Source organism: Nilaparvata lugens, chromosome 3, assembly GCF_014356525.2.
Source record: "Nilaparvata lugens isolate BPH chromosome 3, ASM1435652v1, whole genome shotgun sequence".
Lineage (NCBI taxonomy): Eukaryota > Metazoa > Arthropoda > Insecta > Hemiptera > Delphacidae > Nilaparvata > Nilaparvata lugens.
In genome coordinates this window covers 75,273,835-75,297,378 of record NC_052506.1, presented here as the reverse complement: position 1 = coordinate 75,297,378, position 23,544 = coordinate 75,273,835, and the positions used below count along the sequence as shown (strand labels likewise).

Below are 23,544 nucleotides of genomic sequence, written 5' to 3'. Positions count from 1 at the left end.
TTCATAGTAACGCACCATACTTCACACTCTTTTCCTGATTTCGGATTGATGTAATATTAGATTTTTGACCCCGCAGTTCTGTTTAGGGTAGTAAGGAGAACATATGAAATGATCAAAATGTTTTTGAAGAAAACATGCCTCCAATTTTTTGCCATTTCTGTTTTTATAAATTTTTAAAAATCAATGGAAAAAATCAATACTGATTATTAGCTGATAGATCATTAAATTCTCTACAATTGTATGTATAATTTCACACGTTTACACATTTCCCTATGACTGTTGCAGCAGCTTTAGTGTTGAGCGTGAAATTCTCTAGTCTTTCAACAATAGACAAATTGACAAAGGAATTTGTATCATCCAAGTTTGACAACTTTTAAATATTTCAATAATTCGTAATCGATAATCAATCTGAGGTATTTAGATCTAATATAGTTGGCGGTGCTACGGTACTCATCAACATCAAATTTTGGGAGTCCGATCTCACTAGGCATCAAACCTGCATCGAAATGTAGAAATCTGAAATCAAACCAACGGAAAACCTGAACATCCCAAAATCAAGGCTGTCACTGAGCCAGGGTTCTTTTCCGATGTAATCTGCAATGAAGCTCTTCAACCTGCTGCTAGAGGAGATGAAGAAATTGGTGAGTGCTGATTTCAGGAGAAATATGAGAGTTAAGCTTGCAATACAAGCCACTGTACTCTGAGATGACAAGAGGCCGCTAAAGACAAGGTAAAAGGCCAAACCTCAACTTGCCAATCTGGCATCAACTGGTCAACGGCGCGATGCAGCGGTAGGCTAATAAGGTAATACGTACATGAATAACTTACAACCCAAATAACTGCTACTTTTTTCAAGTTGTAGTTCCTAAAAAATTCCTTGTTTTATTGGATGTAATAAAAACATTACTAAGAGGTTACAGATACAAAACGAATATGTATTTACAAACAATTTATTCATCAAAACAAAATTATAAACAAGGAACCGATGAAAATAGTTATAAATTAAATCAATAATTCAACCTGATCAAACAAAAATCTGCGAATTATAAACATACGATTTGACTCATTTACAATATTAAGACTATTATTTAAATTAAATCTCATTCATACAGCCGATTATTTCCCATATTAAGAAGACTAGATGATAAAGTTCATTGACATAACTATGTTAGTTACTATTAAAATATGATAAACAGAGGACAAGAGGTAAAGCAACTATGAATGATTTAATGATAACCAACTTGAGAAAGAAGGATTTAACATTATTCACTACTATATTGTATTGTGTTTGAATATGCCGTGTTTCATACCAAACGTCTTGAAATAACCATTTGTTTAGAATTATAATATGAAGTAGAGAGTAGAGATATAAACAACCCTTGTTGAAAGAGGCGACTTTTACAAATGCTTGGTTTGATATCTTATTTGTTGTAATTTGATTGAAATTATTGATGAGAATAAGTTAGATTCAACAGCAAATGAGACATTAAATAATTCAACAAGCAAGGAAATTAGTTGCCTCATAAACGAATAAAATTAAAATTACTCTTTTAATTAAAGATAAATTAAAAATTATAATTGTGAGCATAATTGAGCGAACAATTACATCATACATCAAATAACGTGGAGAGAGGACTATTTAAAACCCCTTAACTCAACGCTCAAAGTTGAAAGCCTCGCAAATTAACTATAACGAGACATTTCAGCTGCCTAAATATTTTATTTTCAATCAAAATATATTCTTAACCTGAATAATATCACTTAACTAATACAAGGATAATCAATTTCATACAGTTTTGTTCCTAATTTTAATAAACAATTTTAAAATATATATATTTTAATCACTTAAAACTTGGAAAAATCAATAAATTATACCCAAGTTCAAATAGCCAGTCAATTTTGTTCAAAATGAGGAATCGCTAAAAATCTGAAGAGAATCTGATAAAGAACATATTTTTAAAACGATTCACTTATATTTCAAGTTATTATTACTACATAAAACTACAATATGAACAAAGATTAATTTTATCAAATAATATGGTATTTTCACGAACTTCATATGGTAATTTTTTTAATAGAATTTATCCTAAAAATTATGTTCGAAAGTCAGGTAATTAAGAAAAGGCTCAATACTTCAAGATTAAGTTTAGTTTAGAAATATCACTGTAATATGTTAAATACGCTTACATAAATAATATAATTTTCGCTATAAATAGATTCGTTAGATTCCGCTTGATTAGTGGTGAAGTCAGTTGTATTAATGTTAAAAATATTTGTACTTTTTCGAGAATCATTGAAAAATATTCTTGTCCTAGTCTTAAACATGATTAGCCCTATCAAAAGGTGTGTACACTACTAATTACTTATCAAGGACATTAATGTACTGGCATACCCCCTATTGATAATTTTCACTTTCACTTTGATAATCCGTGAGATGTTTTAAATAATTATACTGATAACAACAATCCTATATTTAAATTGATATAACAAGTCGACATGTGTTGGTCATTTATTTTGCATGCAAACAAAAAAGTGATGAGTTCGAGCGAGCGTCTGTGGTGTCAGTTAGTATGAACATGAATTATACGAATGTAGGCATCTCTCGTCATGAGGGGTTGTAGTAGGTGTTGGGTGCGGTGAGGAGGAGGGGCGTCCTCTCTCCCCCACCCCCCGCGGTGCCCGCACCCGCCCCTGCGCCAGCCACTGTAGAACTCACTACGCTCGTCGGCTGGGTTGAGTGACGCTGCCACACGTTCATTTCCCGTTGCTGTGGCCCTCTTCGCCTTACGTGCCTTAAAACACATTTTCACACTATTAGCCAAGTCGTCACGTTTCAAAGGTTTTACATCCAAATACTGAGACCGATTTTAGAGCTCGAGATGACCGTCAGTGCCTACGTCAGTCACGAGTGTATAATTAATGATATCATCCATACTCTATACAATGCCACATGAAAGACAAGCGCGTCTAACAGTCGATCAAGTTTTGTAACCGGCATTAGGTTACAGCTAAACAATATGAAATTCTAAACTTTATATAATCAAGGAATGTTCTAATTAAACTGATTGCAGCCTGCATTGTTGTTTGTAATGTTGATTACGATTCAAAGAAAATAGTAAGAACCAATTGACACAGATTAAAAGCAGCATCAACAGTTGGGGTTTCTATATTTTCAGAGCTTTTCAGGAAGGACATGGATTTGATGCAATCAAGTAACACGCTAGTAGTTTTGCTAGTTGTCAGTTTGTAACAAAACAAACAATATCGTGCATATTAATAATCAATTCCAAATTCCAGCACTGACTTTAAGCAGCTGTGACTATGAAAAACCCAATGGATACAAGGTATTTACTATTTTCTGATAAGTTATGTGTCTGCCTGGTGGATGTAAATAAGCCTTCAACTTGGAACCATAACTTAATCTAAGAATATTGTCTAACACGATAAATGAATACTTATGTAAGTAATTATAAATTAATTAATACCTATCTGATTTCTAGTTTGTGGAGTGAAAACTATATTTAAAAAATATAACTCTTACTTCTTTAAATAATATTTCTCAGACACTAAACAAATTATAAATTATCCAGTTATAAAGACTGGGTTATTAAAAAAAATACTGTCCCATAGATAAAACTGGAAGAGGATTTAACGAAATCGAAGAAGTTAAAGTGGTAAGGAGCACACTCAAGGAGCATAGTCTGTCTGGCAGTATGGGGTGAAATTGAAGTTGAAAAATGAATAGTAATTCTTAGAATCATTAGCTTTCGTTCAATTGAATAAACATAACAAATGTGTACTAATGTTTACCTTTGATGGAGATCATGGAGATATAAAGTACTATTGTTCATATCATGAGTTAACGAGACGCCTTCAGGAAGCACTGAATCTGGCCCAAAAACTGAAGCACCGAGCGAGTAATCCATCATAGGCTGTTGCTGATTCGTCCTGAAAAGTATTTCGAAATGTTAGAAAAATTCACAAAAGTCACAAATAAATACAGTCAGCAAAATCAACTATTATAAGCTTGAATTTTTAAAAACACTTACGAAGTGAAAATTCGAGTTTTATTTCATAAGTGAAAAAGTATGGATATGCAACAGAGATTATAAGCTTCATAATGATTCCAAATTAGGTTATTATGTTGATTAAAAACTTGGTATATTTATTCAAATCCAGTAGAAAAAAATCGTAATAGAGCTGAAAAATCCGAATGGAATTCAAAAAGCGTTAGTGATTGGTCATTCGGTTGCACAAATTCGTGTTACTTCAAACCAATTATGCTCTCAGTCATATTTTAATTGAATTTAATAATATTAACAGTGGAAATAATGAAAAAAGAGAAAAATACTACTTAATGACCCCTATTCACCTATTATTTGACCCTCTCAGTCATATAATAACACATAAACAACTTATGGGGCCGATTTAGGTTGTTTTGCCGAATTGGAAGATTGCCAAGATTGTACTGGAAACTAATCACAAATCGAACACAATATTATTCCAGTGTAAATGGGTCAATGAAATTTCAAGTTCTATGCAAGTTTTAAATTGGTTTTATTGAATTTTCAAACTGAAATGAGATTTGAATTATAGCTTTTAATGCTACACGATAAAATAATCACACTAGACTGGAATTACAACATCAAATGTGATTCCCATAAAATATAGCTGGTCGGTGACAATTCAAAATACCTTAGTATTAGTAGAGATACTTTTAATAGCCATTGGAGATTCTTCTCACTCTTTTTACTATGGTTTGGAGAACACGGTGGTCCAACAGACAATAGAGAGGTCCACGTTATAAAGGCAGAGTTTGATTAGCAATGGTATTGTAATCCTTGTCTATCATTCAACAAAGTGAATAGCGCTATCTCTTTCTCGCTTTGCTCTGTTGCCAGATCGTTTTTAACAATGTAGAATTATTAATCAATTATCAAAATATTTCATCTTAATTATGAAAATTCATTATGAAATTATTGAAAAATATAATTTCTTCCTTAATAAAATATAATTGATTATTTTAAACGAGAATGAACAGTTAATATTGCATCAATAAACCTGTATCAGTTAACATCTATAGAAGGCATTGACAAGACAGAGGATCGACAACGTTGTTCTCCTATATTTCTCCACTGTCATTATAACGTGGACCGCCCTATAGTGAGACATAGTCATAGTATTTATTTAAAATGTTGATTCTTTTCTAACTGTACATTGGTAACAAATGACTTACACATACAGGCCTAAGCCGAATGGCAGTGGTCCTTCAGCCCGAGTGAGGCCCGTGCGGATCATGCTTGGTGTCACATCGTCATTCTCAGAGTCCGAAAACAGAGGAGGAATCTGCGATGTTCCCGGCATGCCCGGGCGGGGTGACAAACCACTCATCTAAACAAATTAGATTCATTTGATCTGTGTAAATTTCAAACAACGTAAAAGTAAATACATGAATAATAAATTAATTTCACGTGTGGAAACCCATATACTGACAGGTCTCAATTAATCCATCTAATTCTTCTTCTTCTTCTTCTTCTTCTTCTTCTTCTTCTTCTGCTGCTGCAGGAATCTGTACTTTTTATTGCGCATCACATGTCCAAAATACCGAAGCTTCTACTAATATACTTCTACTTAATACACTGAACAACCTTCACTATCGTCTAAATTCATTCTAATACCTCAGAAATCCTCACCTTTTCTGTCCATGAAATACGAAGAACACATTTCAAACTAATTATTAAGTAGACATTATACCGCTATGGCGATGCTCAAAAACATATGAAAAGATTAAAGATCCAGGTAAAATAATTACTGCAATGATGCTCCAATACACTTTCTTCTTCGATATTAGCCAAGAGACTCTCAAAAACATTATTGATCTGGAAGTTTGTAAGTGATGAAAACAACAATACCTAATACAATTTTTATATCATATTGTTTGGTGTCTCAAATCAAAACTTTGCTTATAACTTACAACCTTATTGCTTGGAAAATATTACACATTATTTAACATGTTGATTCACATTGCTTTATGATTTGATAAAAATATGAATTTCCCTTCATCTTAGATTGCTGGTCGCTGATAATTCAAAATACCTTAGTATTAGTAGGGAGACCTTTCAATAACCGTTGGAGATTCTTCTCACTGTTTTTACCATGGCCTGGAGAACACGGTAGTCCAACAGACTAGTGAAACATGATAACCAATAATATGATGCTGACTCTGTCAGAATTTCGGCAATTGCAACTGTAAATTCGTAAGAACAGTGCAACTGACAGTTAACATCTCAACATATATGAGCAGCAAACTTGTAAGTCAATCTATATAATTATAGTTAATCTATAGTCAATCTATAATTAGTTGAAACTTAATATTTCATCATTCATTAGACAATATCGGGGCACCGAGCTTCGCTCATTATTTTTATTTATTGATAAACAGAACACAATTCTCTAAAATGATCGTGTTTATATTTCACAGCTTATATGTTATATGTTTATATGTTATCTTATGAATTTCGGGGATGCGATACTTTGATTTTTCACATACTCACTCGCTCACTCACTTAATGTCGTTCAGCGAGTTTTCCCAAGGATGAGACCTAGTAGTGCAATCGAATTTTCATATCATAAACCTACTATGTTCCAAATTTCGTAAAAATCGTTAGAGCCGTTTTTGAGATCCGTTGAACATAAATATCCAGGTAATTAAAAATATAAATAACCAGATATAAAAATACAGAAATTGCTCACTTAATATAATAGGATAATTGAACTAACTTTTTTAATGAATAACTGATAAATTGGAAAATAAAAAATGTTTCACTTGATATTTTATGAATTAACTACTTAGGCTGAAAGATCGCGTTGTCAACGTGAGTAACCTTGATGTTTCGAAAAATAGACTGCTAGTCGTTAATTTATAAAATTCAAGTCAATTAATAATCGCAGTTTGTGATAGAATCCAAAATTGATCAAATGTTTTGTCTATCCTATGAAATTGTTTTACTTTCTTTGACATACAGGGATTTATATAAACTATGGACATGGGTCGATTGCATAAAAACTAGAATCTATTGACTAGCAACTGGTCATTGGTTCTAGCTACAGTAACTATATTACGCTGGGTAATCATAGTTACTGTAGTTCTAGCTATACAGATCACACAGCTGACTCGAATCCTAGCATTCGATTGAAAACTACTAAGCACTGGCAATTGCTAGCTTTTATTCAATTGACCTTCATCCTTTAAATTATTTTTTCAATTTTATTCAATTAAAATTATTCTTTTATTATCTTTAGCCAATACCTCGCTTTAGAAGATTGATGCCCAACATTATAATCTCCATTCAATTGGAGAGAACCGGTTAAAAAAAATCTTAGACAACACCTAGGACTCTACTTGGACTTGTACTTTCAATACATTGGATTGGACACCTAAGACAAAGAAGGATTCTATACACTGAGATGTACTACTATTTTGAGTGTGATGTGATGTGACTGACCGCAACACCAAAGGCAGAGTTGGTGGAGGGGGGCCCCGCCCTTGACCTGATGCCGGCCATGAAGTCGCGCGCATCGGCCGGTGGCTGCCAGTCCGGGTTCATCATCGTGAAGTGCAGCAGCGACAGCTCTGTCTTTCCATCCTCAGCCTAAACAACATCATCAACATCAACCCATTATCAATCATTCAAATTTATTGTTCAATGAACAAAATAAATTAATCCATAAGTTATATTGAATTAATCATTCAAATCGTACATCATTTCTATCACAAAATTGCTATGAACTAATATTCATTTTTATCAACTTCTTCAAGGGACTCATTTTCATCAGTCTATTGAATGCAATTACTATGTATTCTGAATTATGAAATTGAACTCTGAATTTATAAGAGGTAATGCTCTGGAAATCAATCTTGAGAACAATGACTATTAGCATAGCCACCTCTAATACCTCTGTAGTCCAGTCAACGAAAGTTTATAGAGCGAAAAGTTTGGAAGACAATTTTTGACTCTGCAGTTTTGTTTAGGGTAGGAGGGTAGTAAGGCGGCAGGCCTAAACATACCTAATTGTACCACCTGTGCTTAGGGGGTGGTGGTGGTTCAAAGTTTCCACTTTTTGGTTTCTCGCATATAACTCGGAAACTATGCATCTTAAGGACGTGACTATTCTATACAAAATTGAAGTTGACATAATTTACTATAATATCGATACAACTTATTCTTCTACAGTTTTCGAGATACCCGCTCTTGAAGGTAAGAAATTTTTGAAAAAACCGTTTGACTCCAATTTTTTGCTAGTTTTGCTCTTTTTTAAAATCGATGGAAAAATCCATGCTTAATATGAGCTTATAGACCATCAAAATTCTCTTCAATTTGATGTGTAATTTCACAATTTCAGTTTTTCAACAATAGACTAAAGGTCTATTTACCTTGCTGTCAAAGGTACATATTTTGAGATAACATTTTTGACTTTGCAGACTTGTCGAGACCATTTGGGAGGTAAACATATCAAAAGTTCCCATCCGTACCCCTTGTTATAGAGAGATGAGGATGCTTTAATAGTTGCATTTTTCAATTTTTTTTACACGCTTATATCTTAGAAAAAATGTCAGTTCAACTGACATGATTAACAATTCAAAAATGAAGCTTTATAAATTCTCTACAATTCTTGATCAGAAGAGTTTTGTGATATATCCAACAGTTTTCGAGATATTTGCTCTTGAAATTGTAAAATTGCTAAAATAACAGGTTTTCATCCAATTTCTTGCTCTTTCAGGTCTTATAACTCTCCAACAATGCATCGTACAAATGAATGCTTATCGTGGGCATGTAAAGCATTGAATTCTCTTCAATCTTATGTATTATTACACTATTTCATGTTTTCATGTTTTGTTATAGCAGCTTCAATGTGGGGGGTGAGATTTCCAACTCAGCAACAAGTGACAACTAAGCAGTTCCACACCTTTAACAGGCGGTCTATAGATGTGCACTTTTGCTATGTTCGCCTCCTAACTAAAGTGAGAGATAAATTACTTTTAACATGAAGAGGAGAAACCCATTTCTCCCTCCACAGTTTGTAGCATAGACACAGACGGACATCCTGTGCACAATTGGATGCGCCGTGTCATTTTGCTTCATGTTCTTGTGATGAAAACATCTCTGTAACATACACAAACCAATATACCTGCTGACCAGTACACTACTTGGAACATTGCCAGCAATTCAACATTGAAAACATCTCTGTAACATACACAAACCAATATACCTGCTGACCAGTACACTACTTGGAACATTGCCAGCAATAGATGGAGGGGAGTGTTGCCGCTCTCACTCAGACACAAAAGAAGGAGAATGCTGCTAGGTAGTGGGAGTGATTAGTGGAGGATAGAGCATCGGACCTCTCCGTCTTCGAGAAAGAGCCGTGTTAAAAGTAATTTATCTTGCACTTTAGTCCGAATTGAGCTGCAAAGTCAAAAATTATGATCCAGACATTCCCCTCTAATTTCATCAATTATTGCAAATTGAAAACTTTACCCCCACATTGAACAATGAGAGGAAAACATAAAACACTCAAATAATACATAAAATTGAAAATAGCTTAATGCTCTGCATACCTACAATAAGCATTCATTTTTACGATTTGATGGAGAGTTGTGAGCTCTGAAAGAGGCCTAGAATCCTGGATTCTGTCTGTTAGGTATGTTATTCCATACTAGTATAAGAGTAAGTGAGGTACTGACTTGTGTGTACTGGTTGGGCGGGGCAGCAGGCTGAGGGGCGACGGTGGCTAGGGCAGGCGTCGACTGCCACATGGGGTTGCCATGGCGACGCACGTCCATCTGCGCGAACGAGCACACGTCTCCGACGCCCACCACCTCCACCGTGAAGTTGCGGTAGAAGTCGACGATGTCCAGCGCCTTCGGCCGGATGTAGAACAGCAGCATCAGTGGAGTCACGATCGGCGACAGCAGCTCTGACACCAGATAGATAGCTTTGAACTGAAATAGCTGCGCGAATTCCTGTCTCACTTTGGACGTGTGCGCTTTGCCTCTCCAGCTGTCAGGGATGTAGTGCACTTGACTCAGTACTTGAGTCATCAGAACTTCCGGACACCAAACCATATTCTCGTCAGGAATGAAGCCTCTGTGATAGACATTTATAGATTAATAACACCAATATAATCTAATGTAATATTACATCATCATAAGCATCACTACAATCTACTGTTTTTATTTTATAATAAATATAATGATCATCGCCATCTTTTTCGTGGCCTGCCTATGTCTCTTTTGCCTACCGGTTTATACTTGAAAATTCTTTGAGGAAGCCTATCAGCTGACATTCGTTCCACATGCTCTTTCCATTGCTGACGATAAGATGCAACTCTCTCATTCAGGCAGAAGATATTCAGCTCTTTCCGTATATCCTCATTTCTGATGTGATCTCTTCTGTCACAGCCCTTAGTTCTGCGAAGAAATCTCATCTCAGCTGCCTGCACTTTACTCTCGAGTGGCTTTGATGTTACCCACGATTCACTACCATAGAGTAGTAGTGGAGCTGCCATTGTCTTATAAAATTTCATTATCGTGCTTGTGGTAGCTTTCTTTCCCAATTGTCTACTGATACTTCCACAAATCATTTGGAATCTTCCTACCTTCTTCTCTACATCCAATTCATCTTATAACTAATTTCACAACCCAGATAGAAGGTCCTGTATTGTAAAATTTTTACATTTAATAACCAATTCTATTGAACTTGTTCAGACTTATTATAGCAACAAGATATTAAGTAGATGTAATCAATTCATTGACATACAACAGAATCAATGACTCAAAAATAGAATGAAGATAATAAAATAAGTTTTTCAATTTCAGTTGAATTTCTGTCTGAAGAAGATCTAATACCTAGATCTCATCTAAGTTTTTCAAAGAATTGTATTTGATAGGACGATTTGAACGGGTATAATGTCATGACTAATGATGCATTATGATATATACTACGTGATAATAAATAAATATAAATTTACATGAATTTATACTGTAATTGGGATCTATGATAAATTCGAAAGACCACCATGCCTAAATTACCTGAGTATTGTGAGAGCCATAATTAGCAGTGAAAGGATAGTAAGTACGTATTCAACATTGATAACATCTTCATCATACAATGTCAAGATTATGAGAACAGCTGCGATTGATCCACCAACAAAAATGAAATTTCTGGAAATAAAAAGATTGATTATTTGATGAGTAGAATTTTTCAAACAAAAAAACTGTACAAATAGGAGAGACTATAAATGCAACATTGCTCTTTACAGATCACCATAAAAATGACATAAAATAACACTTAAGAATTGCATATATTTTCTGCTCTAAGCCACAACATAATGGGCAGATCCAAGTAATTTCATCACAATCTTAAGAAAAAAAGATTCATGAAACGATAAAGTACAAGAACTGGGAGCTCTCTTTTTAAAGGTATTCTGGAACCATTTTCAAGATTTACATAGAAAATAGAGTAGCTCAATTAGCTCAGTTTTCTGCGGGTAGATAGCTGTCATAATACTACAACAAAAATTTGTCTAAGTTTATCGTGTTCCCAATGTGAGAAATGTTGACACTGTATTCAAATCATTCATATATACAAATCATCTATATAATATAATAAAGGAAAGAATCGGCTTATACACTTACGGGATAGGAAATTCACGAATGACGCATAATCACGTCTGAACTACTGGACTGATTAACTTGAAATTTTGCATATAGATTCTTAATTTACCAAAGATGGTTCCAAGTTTTCAGTTTGTCAAGTTTTTAAATTAGACCCTTCGGAGCACGGGCTACCTACTAGTCGTCTATAAATTTCTCATCTTCCATGAACTTCAGATGATACTGAACTATTTTAAATTTTCACCTTTTTGTTATTTGGAAGACATTTTATTGCAACAGGATTTACCTCACAATTCAACTATATTCTATGAGTTTACATTCAATTTTTATAATCCAAAGACATTGATAGTAAAGATTGTATCTCACCGTGCAACTTCAGTCATGAAAGGATCAGTAAAACTATTCATGTACTTTGAAGCTGGCCTATAAGCTCGATTAAGTCTAGCATAAAGTTCGTGGTCAAGCTCATTAAAATGACGAAGATAGATTTTCCCATACAAGGACCAACAACGTGCACCCAATACTCCTGGTTCCCTTTTGATAATCTGAAACAGAACACAAATTAGTTATAATATTTACTTGAAAACAAAATCGATTACTAATAAATATGTTTCATCAAGTGGAAGTAATTTTATTCAGCACTTGTTTTCATAAGAATGTTGAGAATATGAGCGGACCATGTAACAGTGCAGGACACAGACCAACACAGAAAACTGATATTACAGGTACCAGGTTATGCTAGAGCCTAGCATAATATCTAACATTTATTCTGTTGATCATTTTCCACGTTGGAAATGTGACCAGTTCGACTTTTCAAGAATTGAAACAATTGCTCTCACAATTGAACAATTATATATTTTGAGTGTAGTAAAATCCTATTATATTAAGCGAGCAATTTCTGTATATATCTGGTTATTTTTATATCTGGCTATTTTTATATAATTATGGTTATTTATGTTTTACGGATCTCGAAAACGACTAACGATTTTCACGAAATTTGGAACATAGTAGGTTAATGATATAGATTCGATTGCACTAGGTCTCATTCTTTGGAAAACTCGCTGAACGACATTAAAAGGATAATTCATCCTTGGAAAACAGATAATAATTTCGTCGTCTCTCGATAACAGAAGATGCGTTTGCCTGTGTGGGAGAGAGACAGAATTATTTCCAGCTGTGTAATCATAATCAACCAGCGAGAAATTTTATATAGCTAGACAATTTAATAGATTTGATCAACATAATCTGATTTGTTGACATGACGTGATAATCCTCCTAAACTAGAGTATATCATAATTTTCAAAGTTGATCATTATTCAACAATTTCAAGTGATTAGTGAGTGTTATTTAATTTGGTTTGTATATGATCTAAATTATAATTTTATTGTTTTCAAATGTTTGAACAGAAAATTGAACCTGAATTCAAGTGTATGGAACATAACCTACTTTCTGGACTATTTATAGTGTATAAATCAAAATTCGGGAAAGAAACAGTTTTGGGCTGTGCTGTTAGTACTTCCCCAATCATTTTAAAGAATTGTGTTTGGTTTATCAAAAGTCAATAAATAAATAAGTCGGTGCCCCGATATTTTATTATTAAGCATAAAACTGATTACCCTTCTACAAATAACACTACCAACAGCTTATACAACCTATAACATACAGCAAATAAATATTTAACTTACAATACAATTATCGAAACCATCAAAAGACAACTTATATAAATAAGCAGTAAAATCATTAATACAATCCTTGAACAGTATATTAACCGTACGAAAACAACTAAAAAACTGAAATAGGATATAAACACTTGGATCAAACGCAATTATTTATTCTATCTATGAGATGCTTTCACTAAGAGTACCCTTCTGACTTGTGTGCTTGCTTATTCTGCAATGCTTTGTTTTCAAATCTTTTTTTCACCTGGTCCTATCGTTCTTCCATCCTTTTCCAACCTCCATCCCATCCCTTCATACCTATGTCTATTTACTTTACCTGATACCTTTTTCACCTTCTCAAGGATTGCAGGTTTTCCTAGTACATGAATAACCATAGTTGGAAAATCCTTCAATCCCCCTTCTTTGCACCACTATCATTTCATTTCTTTTATTGTGATTTTTGTTGGTTTGCTTGTGTTAATTTGTATTTGTTTCAAGCTGAAGATACGTCATCATTACATTAATATTAGTTTCTATCAGATAGACATGTTAAAACTAACCGTAGTTCCAAAATGGTCGCGGCAGCAAGATTTCCTTTTGAACAGAGAAAGATTTTTGCCGTGTAATTATTGTAAAATTTAAGTACTGAAATTACTGGTCAAAAATTATAATTTTTCTTGAATCAAAAATTACATTTTACATAGTTTTCAATCGAAAAAACTATGTTCAAAACAACATAGAATTTCACAGTTGTTCACTATTTGAGGATTAAATTTATCGTAAAGAATTTTATATGAGTGGAGTGTATTGAAAATGTGATATCTTACCTCGGCGTAACTGAAGAATGAGTACAAAATTTGCCACAACAAAATCAACGGACAGAGAAGTAGGTTGGCCATGGCAACATAGGTGATCATTTTGGATAGCATCTGTGCCAAATCATGTCTCCTGTTCACTTTTTTATACTCTTCTTTGAGATGCCAATTATTCTCAAAAGGAGACCAAGGACCCCCTACAATTGAAAAACAAACACGATAAAATCAGAACGTTTCAGAGAGATGAGACTCAATATAAAAGCCGATATATATTCAGAATAATACTTACACTTGAGAGGACAAAAATTAATAATTGCAACATAGTATAGGAATAGTATATGTATAGCATAGGAACGTTATCGGTATCTGAACTGAATCTCCGATTTATTTATTTCCGATAAAATCATTAAAATTAACTTTGGAAACAACAGACATGGTAGTCAAAAACTGATATCTGTATAAAAGTATAGACTGATAACAGAAAATAACAATGATTGAAATAAAATCTAAGTTTTATTATAATTTTTATATTAGTACATTTGTTATCTCATTGGTAATCAAAAATGAAATCTTGTTTGATGTTTTGCAAAATATATAATTGTTTTAAATACTCACAAAATAGGAGAAACTCTATGTTGTATTTGAGGCCGTGAGTTAAGTACACCGTTTCACCAATTACTGGAATATTCAATTTCACAGGCAATAGATTCTTGTTGACCATTGCAACTAGATAGTTCTTGAACCTGCAACAAGATTATAGAAGGTTTGTGATTGATTATGGAAGGAAAAACAATAAGAAACGCACTAATAGAGAATTTAAAGGAAGATTGATAAATGAGGTTAGTGATGGTCTTAAACAAAAACTCAAATATTCCAGAGATATTCAAGCAGATCATCAACCCTCTTCAAATCCAGCAACAGTAACTAACAACCAGAAACAAATAATCAAGTTACCGGTATCTATTTTACAACTAACTAAAGTTTACTGAGACTTTATGCAGTAAAAAAGTAATTAAACATTAAGTTGCATTATATTTTCTATCAGTTAAGATCTTCCTCCTACTACCACTGGCAAGTAAGCTATCTTATGCCAGTGGTTCGATCATTTATATTCAATTTCGCCTTCTATTGAAGTATTTAATTTTTGTATGTGAATTTGAATAAGTACCTCAAAATTCTGTGATAGATATCAAGCTGCGTCAAATCCTTCTTATGAATACACATTTGTTGTTCCAGCTGGACTTCGCGCACTCTCTTCTGAACCTCGTGCCATGTAACGTTATCCAAATCTCCCTGAAAAATATGAATTATATTTGTATGAATTATATAGTATGAATTATATTTGGGCAAAATAGACTAGCAGCCTAATCACAGACAATTATTGTTGAATTTTATTAATGAGTATTTATTTGTGGACAAATGAATGTTAACAATGTTAAATCAAGGAAAACGAAACCTCTTCAAGATTAAAAGAAAAACAATACTTATAAAGCTATCACTAATCAGAATATGTTCTGATTTGAAGAATGATAATGATTTTGAAAGGTGATTCTCATTAGCATCTACATCAATCAAAGATTTGATTTGTGATAGATTTGAGAAAAAAGTGCATTCAGTAGAGTCGATGTTTTTAGAGGAAAAGCATTATTTCAAGACCTTTCCATATTATTGGAATGCCTCAAAGCAATAATATTAATCAATATTATCGCTTGATAAAAACATTAAGTGCCGGTTGCACAAAAGTCTGTTAAAACTTAATCTTGGTTAATTCCACGAGAACCAATCAGAGAAGCCGTCTTATCAAAAAGGCCTTCTCTGATTGGTTCTCGTGAAATAAACACGGTTAAAATTTAACCGGCTTTTGTGCAACCGGGCCAAAGCAATAATATTATTGCAATGCCTTAAAGCTTCACGAGTAATAAATTTTGGAAGTACATCATTCTCCCAATCCGTGATATAAATTATGTGAGAGAGGTATTTAAGCTTAAATATGGATATATATTGTAGAATTATTGATGATGTACAGATAGAAGTACTTTTATGCTGCGTGAAGTAGAGTAGACAACTTACATCATTGATCTTCAAAGCGACGTTATAGAATGCCTTGACATCATAGAACTGGAAAAGGTGATAGAATACTTTCACAGCCCTTAACAGCCAGAATATTGAAGCTATTATGATTATACACCATATTTTTGTATCGAACGTTTGAACACATTCATGACAGCCCAGCAAGGCATCTGACAATGATACTTTTTCATTTTTATTAGGAGGAGGTTTGTTCCTGTAACAAAAATAATCCGCAAGAAATTACACTTATGATTATACTCTTTGTAATCAATTGTGTTCTATTTAATTGTAACCTATATTTAATTAATTATATGTAATCAGCAAGAACAAATGATGACTTGAGCAACCAACTAATAATTCTTGGATCTTGATCCATTTAAAATGGATCTCTCTTTCGGTCTTATGGCTAGTAGATAAGTCTATAACTAGTCTTAGAAAACAACGACACGCTAATATCAAAGCTACGTCTTCGTACTCGATTTGGTTAAAATGAAATAGAATTATGCAGCTTTTCCAATGATAATTCTCCATTCACAGCTACCTAAAACCAAACATGACTCCTTCTATGGTGTTCTTCTATTCCATAAAAACTTCCAATGCTGATAATTATGCTTCTCTAGTTGTTTATGCGCATCTAGTTGTTGAAGACAAACAATTCGACACTAGCTATACGAGCATTTCCGACGTGCTGAGTTTCTTTAGCTCGTTTGCCGGATGCATTGTCTCTTATGGGATGAATTATCTGAGCGAAATAAACGCTTCCCTCATGAGGTTATGCTTCTCTGAAAACGCACGAATTAATTCATCATGAAAAACGCTCTTATAGTGGGGTCTTAAAGATTGCTCTAAAAAAGTACAGATGTAGAAGAACTATTATGTGTTCTAAAAATGATAGATATTAGGTAACTATATCGTTATATATCCATGCAAAAATATATCCAATACTAGATTATATGATATCAGCCGATTACTGCTATCAGTATAACGAATAATCCAGCATTCTACTCTTACATTAAGATAACTAATCTTTATCTTGAAATGTGAAATTTATTTTATCTTAATCTTTAATTGTCAACCGTTTGAATTTGTGCAACTTACTTGAAAAGAATTTCATAGTCTACACAGTAGAAAAGATAAGCAGAAAATATCACAACAAATACAAATTGGAAGAGGCCGAAAAATTCGTGCACAGCCATAACTCTGAATCCATGTTTTTGATGATACTGATACACCTTGGAGAAGAACGAGTCCAGGTCTTCAATATGATTCCAACGAGCAGCTGAAAGTGAAGACATTTCGATGAATAATATTAAAATATAAATAAATTTACAAGTAAAGTGACAAAATTCTAACTTCAAGTTTCATTTTATCATGCACCAAGTAACTACAATAAGATTTATTGGTTACTTGTGAAAACAATGCTCAATTCTCTATATTGCGATATGTTTTATAACAATTAAAGTTTTTTGCTGTATATAACATTGTACGTGGGTTGTCTCAAAAGTAATTTACACTATTAAATAAAAACAAATAACGCTCAGAATTTTTTTAAGAGGTTATATTTGAGAAACTAGATATATAAGTTATTTTTCTACATAATCTCCTCTAATTTCAATATATTTTTTGTATCGTGGTATAAGTTTTTTTAATCCAGTGTTATACCATTCTGCCTCCAAACTGGTTAGCCATGTGACGGTCTCTTAGGAATTTTACAGTGCTGCCACAACACCCAGAAGAAATCCCTGCGAATCCCAGACGACTGCGCGGATATAAAAAAATAGTGTAACTTACTTTTGAGACGACCAGAGTAATAGAGGTAATACAAAACCTTTAGTTTGTAAATTAATTTGAGGTCACAATATTTATATACAGGATCTTTCTAAATGATTGATTCATTTTCAAAAATTGGTATTTATTAAAGTAAAAATGCAAAATGGACAACCTTTATACCAATGGAAAGAGAAAGTTTCAAAGTTTTTTTTTTTTTAATAACTTACAAGTGTTCAATGTGGCCTCCGGCTGCTGCAGGGCAAACATTTTCGCGGTAGCCAAACTCTTCCCACACGCGAGAAAGCGTATCTGGTGTTATTGAGTGCACGGCAGCAGTGATACGGTTTCCTTTCCATTGGTATTGTAACCGCCCCCAAATGGGGGTAGAATTAAGAGATCTCTAAATTCTAAAGGGCGAGTCATGGGACTTTATTAAACAACAGACTTTAGCATTCTATCAAACTTGAAAAATTTTATTAAATGAATTAAACTAATTTAAATTTGGACAATAACAGAAATAATCTGTATCGGTTCATTGCACATTTTAAAAATTCAAGATGACTGCATGTAAGATTTTGCTAACTGCTTATTTGGATTCTAACTGTTCACGAAGGTAGCGTGGACTATACTCATTTCTCAATTACAAATTTATTATGCTAGGGACTCGGTCATTCAATGGTTTTTAGCATGAGCTAGAAAATATAATGGCACTAACAATCGATCAATTTATAAATTCATCACTATTTAGAAATTTTCACTACACTGATTACTCCCGGATAACTTACTAATTTAAACAAACATTGACATATTCACTTCAAATAATTAATAAACTACTTCAACTTAACTTACGGCGAAAAATAATACATATTAACAAACTTAAACAGCAAAAAAATCCAACACACACGTTAATTTTGAGCCCTCGAGGCCCGAGGCTACCTTTGGATTTTAAATGTGAATTCGGCCGCGGCTTGATTGAAACTGAACTATTCCACGCAAATTATGTTCCCCTTCCACCAACGAGATAACGGTCCACATGGAGACGAGCATAATTCCGTGGGAAAGGAAAATAATTCAAGTTTGAAATATTCCCAAATACTCGTGTATTTTCCATCGCTAACGGAAATACAGTTCCGTGAGAATACCTCAACCCTGCATAAAATTGGAGTCTTCCCGGACGCAAGTTAGCAAAATCTTAATGTGAGAAAATTATTTTTTAACAGAAAAATAAATTTCTCACGATAAAAATTTACACACAAAATTCAGCTACAAGATCACTAAAGTCTCATTGTTGGAGTCCTAATTCTACACTTTTCGAATGAACCCATACTAAATTTATCTGTATGAAAACACAAACGCCTAATTAATTAATTTATTTCAATATCATCACCATCACACTACCCCCTCCCCTAAACAAGACGATATTACTATGATTCTGCATTCACACTATTCACAATAATTTTCTGCACACTGGACACTTGGAAGCTTCTTCTCGACTTAGGGGTGATGAGGCTGTGGCCCCACGATGCTGGCGCTGGGCGTAAACGTCCCGGAGGGAGGCTGGTGTGCGCCCGCACACATCCTAAGAGTGTCTCTCGTTCAGGCAGCTGGAGGTACACCCTTGTACCAGGCTGAAGCAGCACTCAGAGCAGATACGTCCCCATCCATGTCCACACTCTTGGGACTCGGTTGCAGTTGATTCTTTGACGACGCTCTCATCTCCTCGAGTACTCCGGCGAGAGACAGACTAGTAGTTGAGCCAGTATTATGACGCCGATACCAATTTTGAAAATGGGACCCTGTACTCTCCTCTTGCATACATTCTAATTCAAATGTGTGATTCACTCTTCTCCAAGCCAAGAAGTTTTCTGATCAACTATCAGACTATACCAACTATCAACTACTAGCCTATAGTCGAGAGTAGTTTTCTGATATTAGAAATATTAGATTATTTTCTGACAGGCAATTGAAAAATTCAGGAGACATTGTGTAGGACTAATCTTGAATTAATAGGTAATGCTGATGCTGAACCCATGCTGGGGTTTGGGATTGATATCAAGTTGCAATGAGAGCCACATGGCTAAGCTTTTAAAGCTTGACCACTTATGAACTGATCAATATACTTTGAGGTTTGTTTTTTACTGGCTGTAAAAATTGAAAGAATAGAATGTATATCAATATGGAATGTCTAGAATATAAATAGTATAGAATGTCTATAGAATGACTATCAACTGCATACCACACTCACTGAAGGGTTCTTGGAGGAGCAAATTGCTGAGAACAAGGAATAGAGCTGAATTTCTATTGATAGAATAATATTTTTATATGCCGCTGCCAACAGTAGTTTCATTTTATGTGTAGTTTCACATACAGTCAATACATTTATAGCATATCTACTATTGTTAGTTTCAAGTTTAATTGGTTCCCTCCATCTGCTAGATGAAATAGTCCCGGACTGACTCAATGTCGTTAAAACAGTGTGTTGCCCAAAAATATTATACGGGCGTCTTATGATGGCACACTTTTGTCAAATGCGTGAAAATGACGACGAGCGCGAGAATGCGGATGACTACTATGCCAGGGCTCGCCTTCACTTGTCTTTGCTCAGACTTATGTCGAGACGAGCGAAGACAAGTGGCGGACAGAGCATCAACAAATATGTCTCATCCACACTCTCGTTCAACCATTGCGTGCTTGCGGCAAGCTACTCGACAAGAGTGTGGCCTACGCATTAGAAGCGCGATCAATTTTGTTATGCTATTTAACAAGATTAGGCTATAGTCTTTTATAAGGTTAACTAGACGCTCTCAATAAGAGACCATGCATTCTGAAGAAGCAGGATATGAATTCAGCATGTCAACGTCCTCATAGTTAGGGCATTGAAATCATGATTGATGATATTGCCAGCTTCAGACCAGTTTCTATTGTACCTACAAATTTTAAGAAGGTAATAGAGACTGCCATGTTGCAGTCTACATTCAAATGAAGTAGCTATTTTTTTATTTAATTTTGATTAGCTAAATTTAATTAAATTATTGAGAAGTAACAAGTAAGTAATTCTAAGAAGCTGAAGCAGTAGATTAATATTTATAAAATAAATTACTTTAACCCTACAGATTAAATAATATGATAAATTATAAGTGAAAAATAATGCCGTTGAAAAATTAAAAAAATTAGAAACACAAACTAAAATGAAAAAATTTAATGAAGATTAAGTTGAATGTTTATCTTACCTTTTCCACTTTCTGGTACAAAATGAATCATAATTCCACTACCCTGAGGTGTATCTTCAGAATCATCAGCATCAGCAAACTGTTGGTAGCTGGCTTCCATGATGAATTTGTTTTAGGTACCGTATAATATTAAAATAATTTGTTCTTTGAAATTGTAATTCTAATTTTACTACAATAATTTACGACGTCATTAAAATGTTCAACCAAACTCTACAGCCATTGTTTAAAATTAACGGTAACTAAAGGGTCTAACAGACAAAGAAGTAGATTTGGATCCATAATCACAAATAATTTTTGATGGTTACTGAATTTTGCTTTGCTAAATTACTGAAGCAACGTTGAGATAATAAATTCAAAAATATAAAACTAATGACCTTAGAAACATTTTAGGAGCAATGGACGATTTCGTAATGACAAACAATAAAGATGGATTTGTACAAAAACAAAGCAGCCTAACCTTCAAAACGTTACCCTCTAAAAATTGAGTACCTATTAATCAAACCAAAAAAGTAATCTTTAGCTTAGGCCTACATGTTGTAGACAAAAATACAACTGCCGAATTTGAATAAATATAATATAGGGGAAAAAATGTTTGAAATTGCACAAAAATAATTTAACACGGTCTGTTCAGAGGTTGGTTTGTGTTGTGACATACAAATATTACTACAAACTATCGAAAGTACATTTCTGTCATTTCAATTTCAAACAATCACAATCAGCGGATTAACATCAACGCCATCTCCTGTCAATTATCGATACTGGTCCTTGAAGTAAAATGTCGATTTCCCGTTGAGAAAACAATCCAAACTAGATGTGTTCGAAATAATAAACAGAGCTGCAGATGAGAATTTATCAAATGAAAAGTAATAACAAATGAATAGCATAATAGACTGAAGCACTGAAGGCATTCATTCTCAAGATTTGAAATTACAACGTTAAATAGTAGTGGAGAAGTGAAGAAAGATAGGAGAACAGCCTTGCCGATCCTCTGCCTTCTGTGGAAGCCGATAACAGTATAACTTTATGTAATATTAACTGTTCATTCTCGTTTACAATAATCAATTATATTTTATTCGTGAAGAACATATATTTTTCAATGATTAAATAATAGATTTCCATTATATTTTCGATGAATGGTATATTTCTTCTTTGATTCATAGCTAAAACTATTCCTAGCATCATTGCTATAAAACAATCTGGCAACGTTGCGGATCAAGAAACGGATAGGACTATATACTTTGTTGAATGATAAACAAAAATAGCAACAACAATGCTAATCAAATACTGACATTATAACGTGAACCTCATTATCATAGTAATCAAGTACGGTACGGTACCTATAGGCCTATTATCCAACATATTATCAGAATATATCATTTGATATTGAAATAATTGTACAAATGCCAACAAATATAATACCGTACAATAATTATATGGATGAATGCCTATATTTTATACACTTTACAAGTGATGTGGTTAAAGTTGTGGCAATGACAGGTCTTAACCCACAAATCACACATCAAACAAAAATCGAAATGATAATTGATATGAAAAAGTGAGGTCCACATTATAATGGCAGTGTTAGATTGGCAATGGTATTGCTATCCTTGTCTATCAATCAACAAAGCGGATAGCACTATCTCTTTCTCGCTTTGCTCTGTTGTCAAATCGTCTTTCAACAATGTGGAATTGATAAAATATTAACAAAATATCAAATAACAATCAATATAAACATAATATTTCATCTTAATTAGGAAAATTCATTATGAAATAATTATTTAAAATATAATATTTTGCTTAATAAAATATAATTGATTAGTATTTTAAATGAGAATGAACAGTATTGTTAATATTACATCAATAGACCTGTATCAGCTACCGTCTAAAGAAGGCATTGATAAGACCGAGGATCGGCAACGTTGATCTCCTGCTATCTTTCTCCACTGCCATTATAACGTGGACCTCACTAAAGGCTTATCACCCTGAACGAAGGCTTCTGCAACTGCAAAAAATATCGACAACAGCGAAAGCAGTTGAAGGGGAATTTGATACCCTAGTAGCCGATTGACCTGATCCAAAGTGAACTTGAAATCACGGTATTTAGATGAAAATCTTTTTCCATATAGGCCTACCTACCTACCGTGCTTGAAATATGTTCTCTCAGGATGTTGGGTTGTAAAATGGAGTTCACCTATTTTGAAATAATGTGATGAAAAAATTAATATAATTGCATATTTCACAGTTTTGTCTCAAAATATATCTAAAAAGTTGATTGAAATTTAAATTATGGTAACTAATATAAAAAATAACTTATAAAAGTCGAA

At 33.6% G+C, this 23,544-nt stretch overlaps 1 protein-coding gene across 2 annotated transcripts; it reads right to left on the bottom strand.

The window, feature by feature from the left end:
- Positions 1–932: 932 nt before the first annotated feature.
- LOC111047638 (autophagy-related protein 9A) lies at positions 933–21,966 on the bottom strand. 2 transcript variants are annotated; one of them, XM_039424584.1, is made up of 13 exons: positions 21,221–21,966; positions 17,319–17,499; positions 16,221–16,434; positions 15,319–15,443; positions 14,766–14,893; positions 14,163–14,347; positions 12,044–12,222; positions 11,093–11,224; positions 9,746–10,148; positions 7,506–7,652; positions 5,237–5,391; positions 3,811–3,948; positions 933–2,792 (listed from the first exon to the last, which is right to left on the bottom strand). In XM_039424584.1, the coding sequence occupies exons 1-13, from the start codon at positions 21,318–21,320 to the stop codon at positions 2,606–2,608; spliced, it is 2,274 nt and encodes a 757-aa protein (XP_039280518.1). In that variant the 5' UTR covers positions 21,321–21,966; the 3' UTR covers positions 933–2,605. The 2 variants fall into 2 exon arrangements, with proteins under 2 accessions (XP_039280518.1, XP_039280520.1); XM_039424586.1 differs by having other exon boundaries at positions 5,243–5,391; positions 21,221–21,956.
- Positions 21,967–23,544: the final 1,578 nt, after the last annotated feature.

Coding starts and splice junctions, on each gene's coding strand:
- LOC111047638 (XM_039424584.1), bottom strand. CDS start 21,320: ATGGAAGCCAGCTACCAACAGTTTGCTGATGCTGATGATTCTGAAGAT. Junction 10,149..11,092: donor ATGGCTCTCACAATACTCAG/GTAATTTAGGCA, acceptor TGTCTATCACAG/AGGCTTCATTCCTGACGAGA. Junction 5,392..7,505: donor ACTCTGCCTTTGGTGTTGCG/GTCAGTCACATC, acceptor TAATTTGTTTAG/ATGAGTGGTTTGTCACCCCG.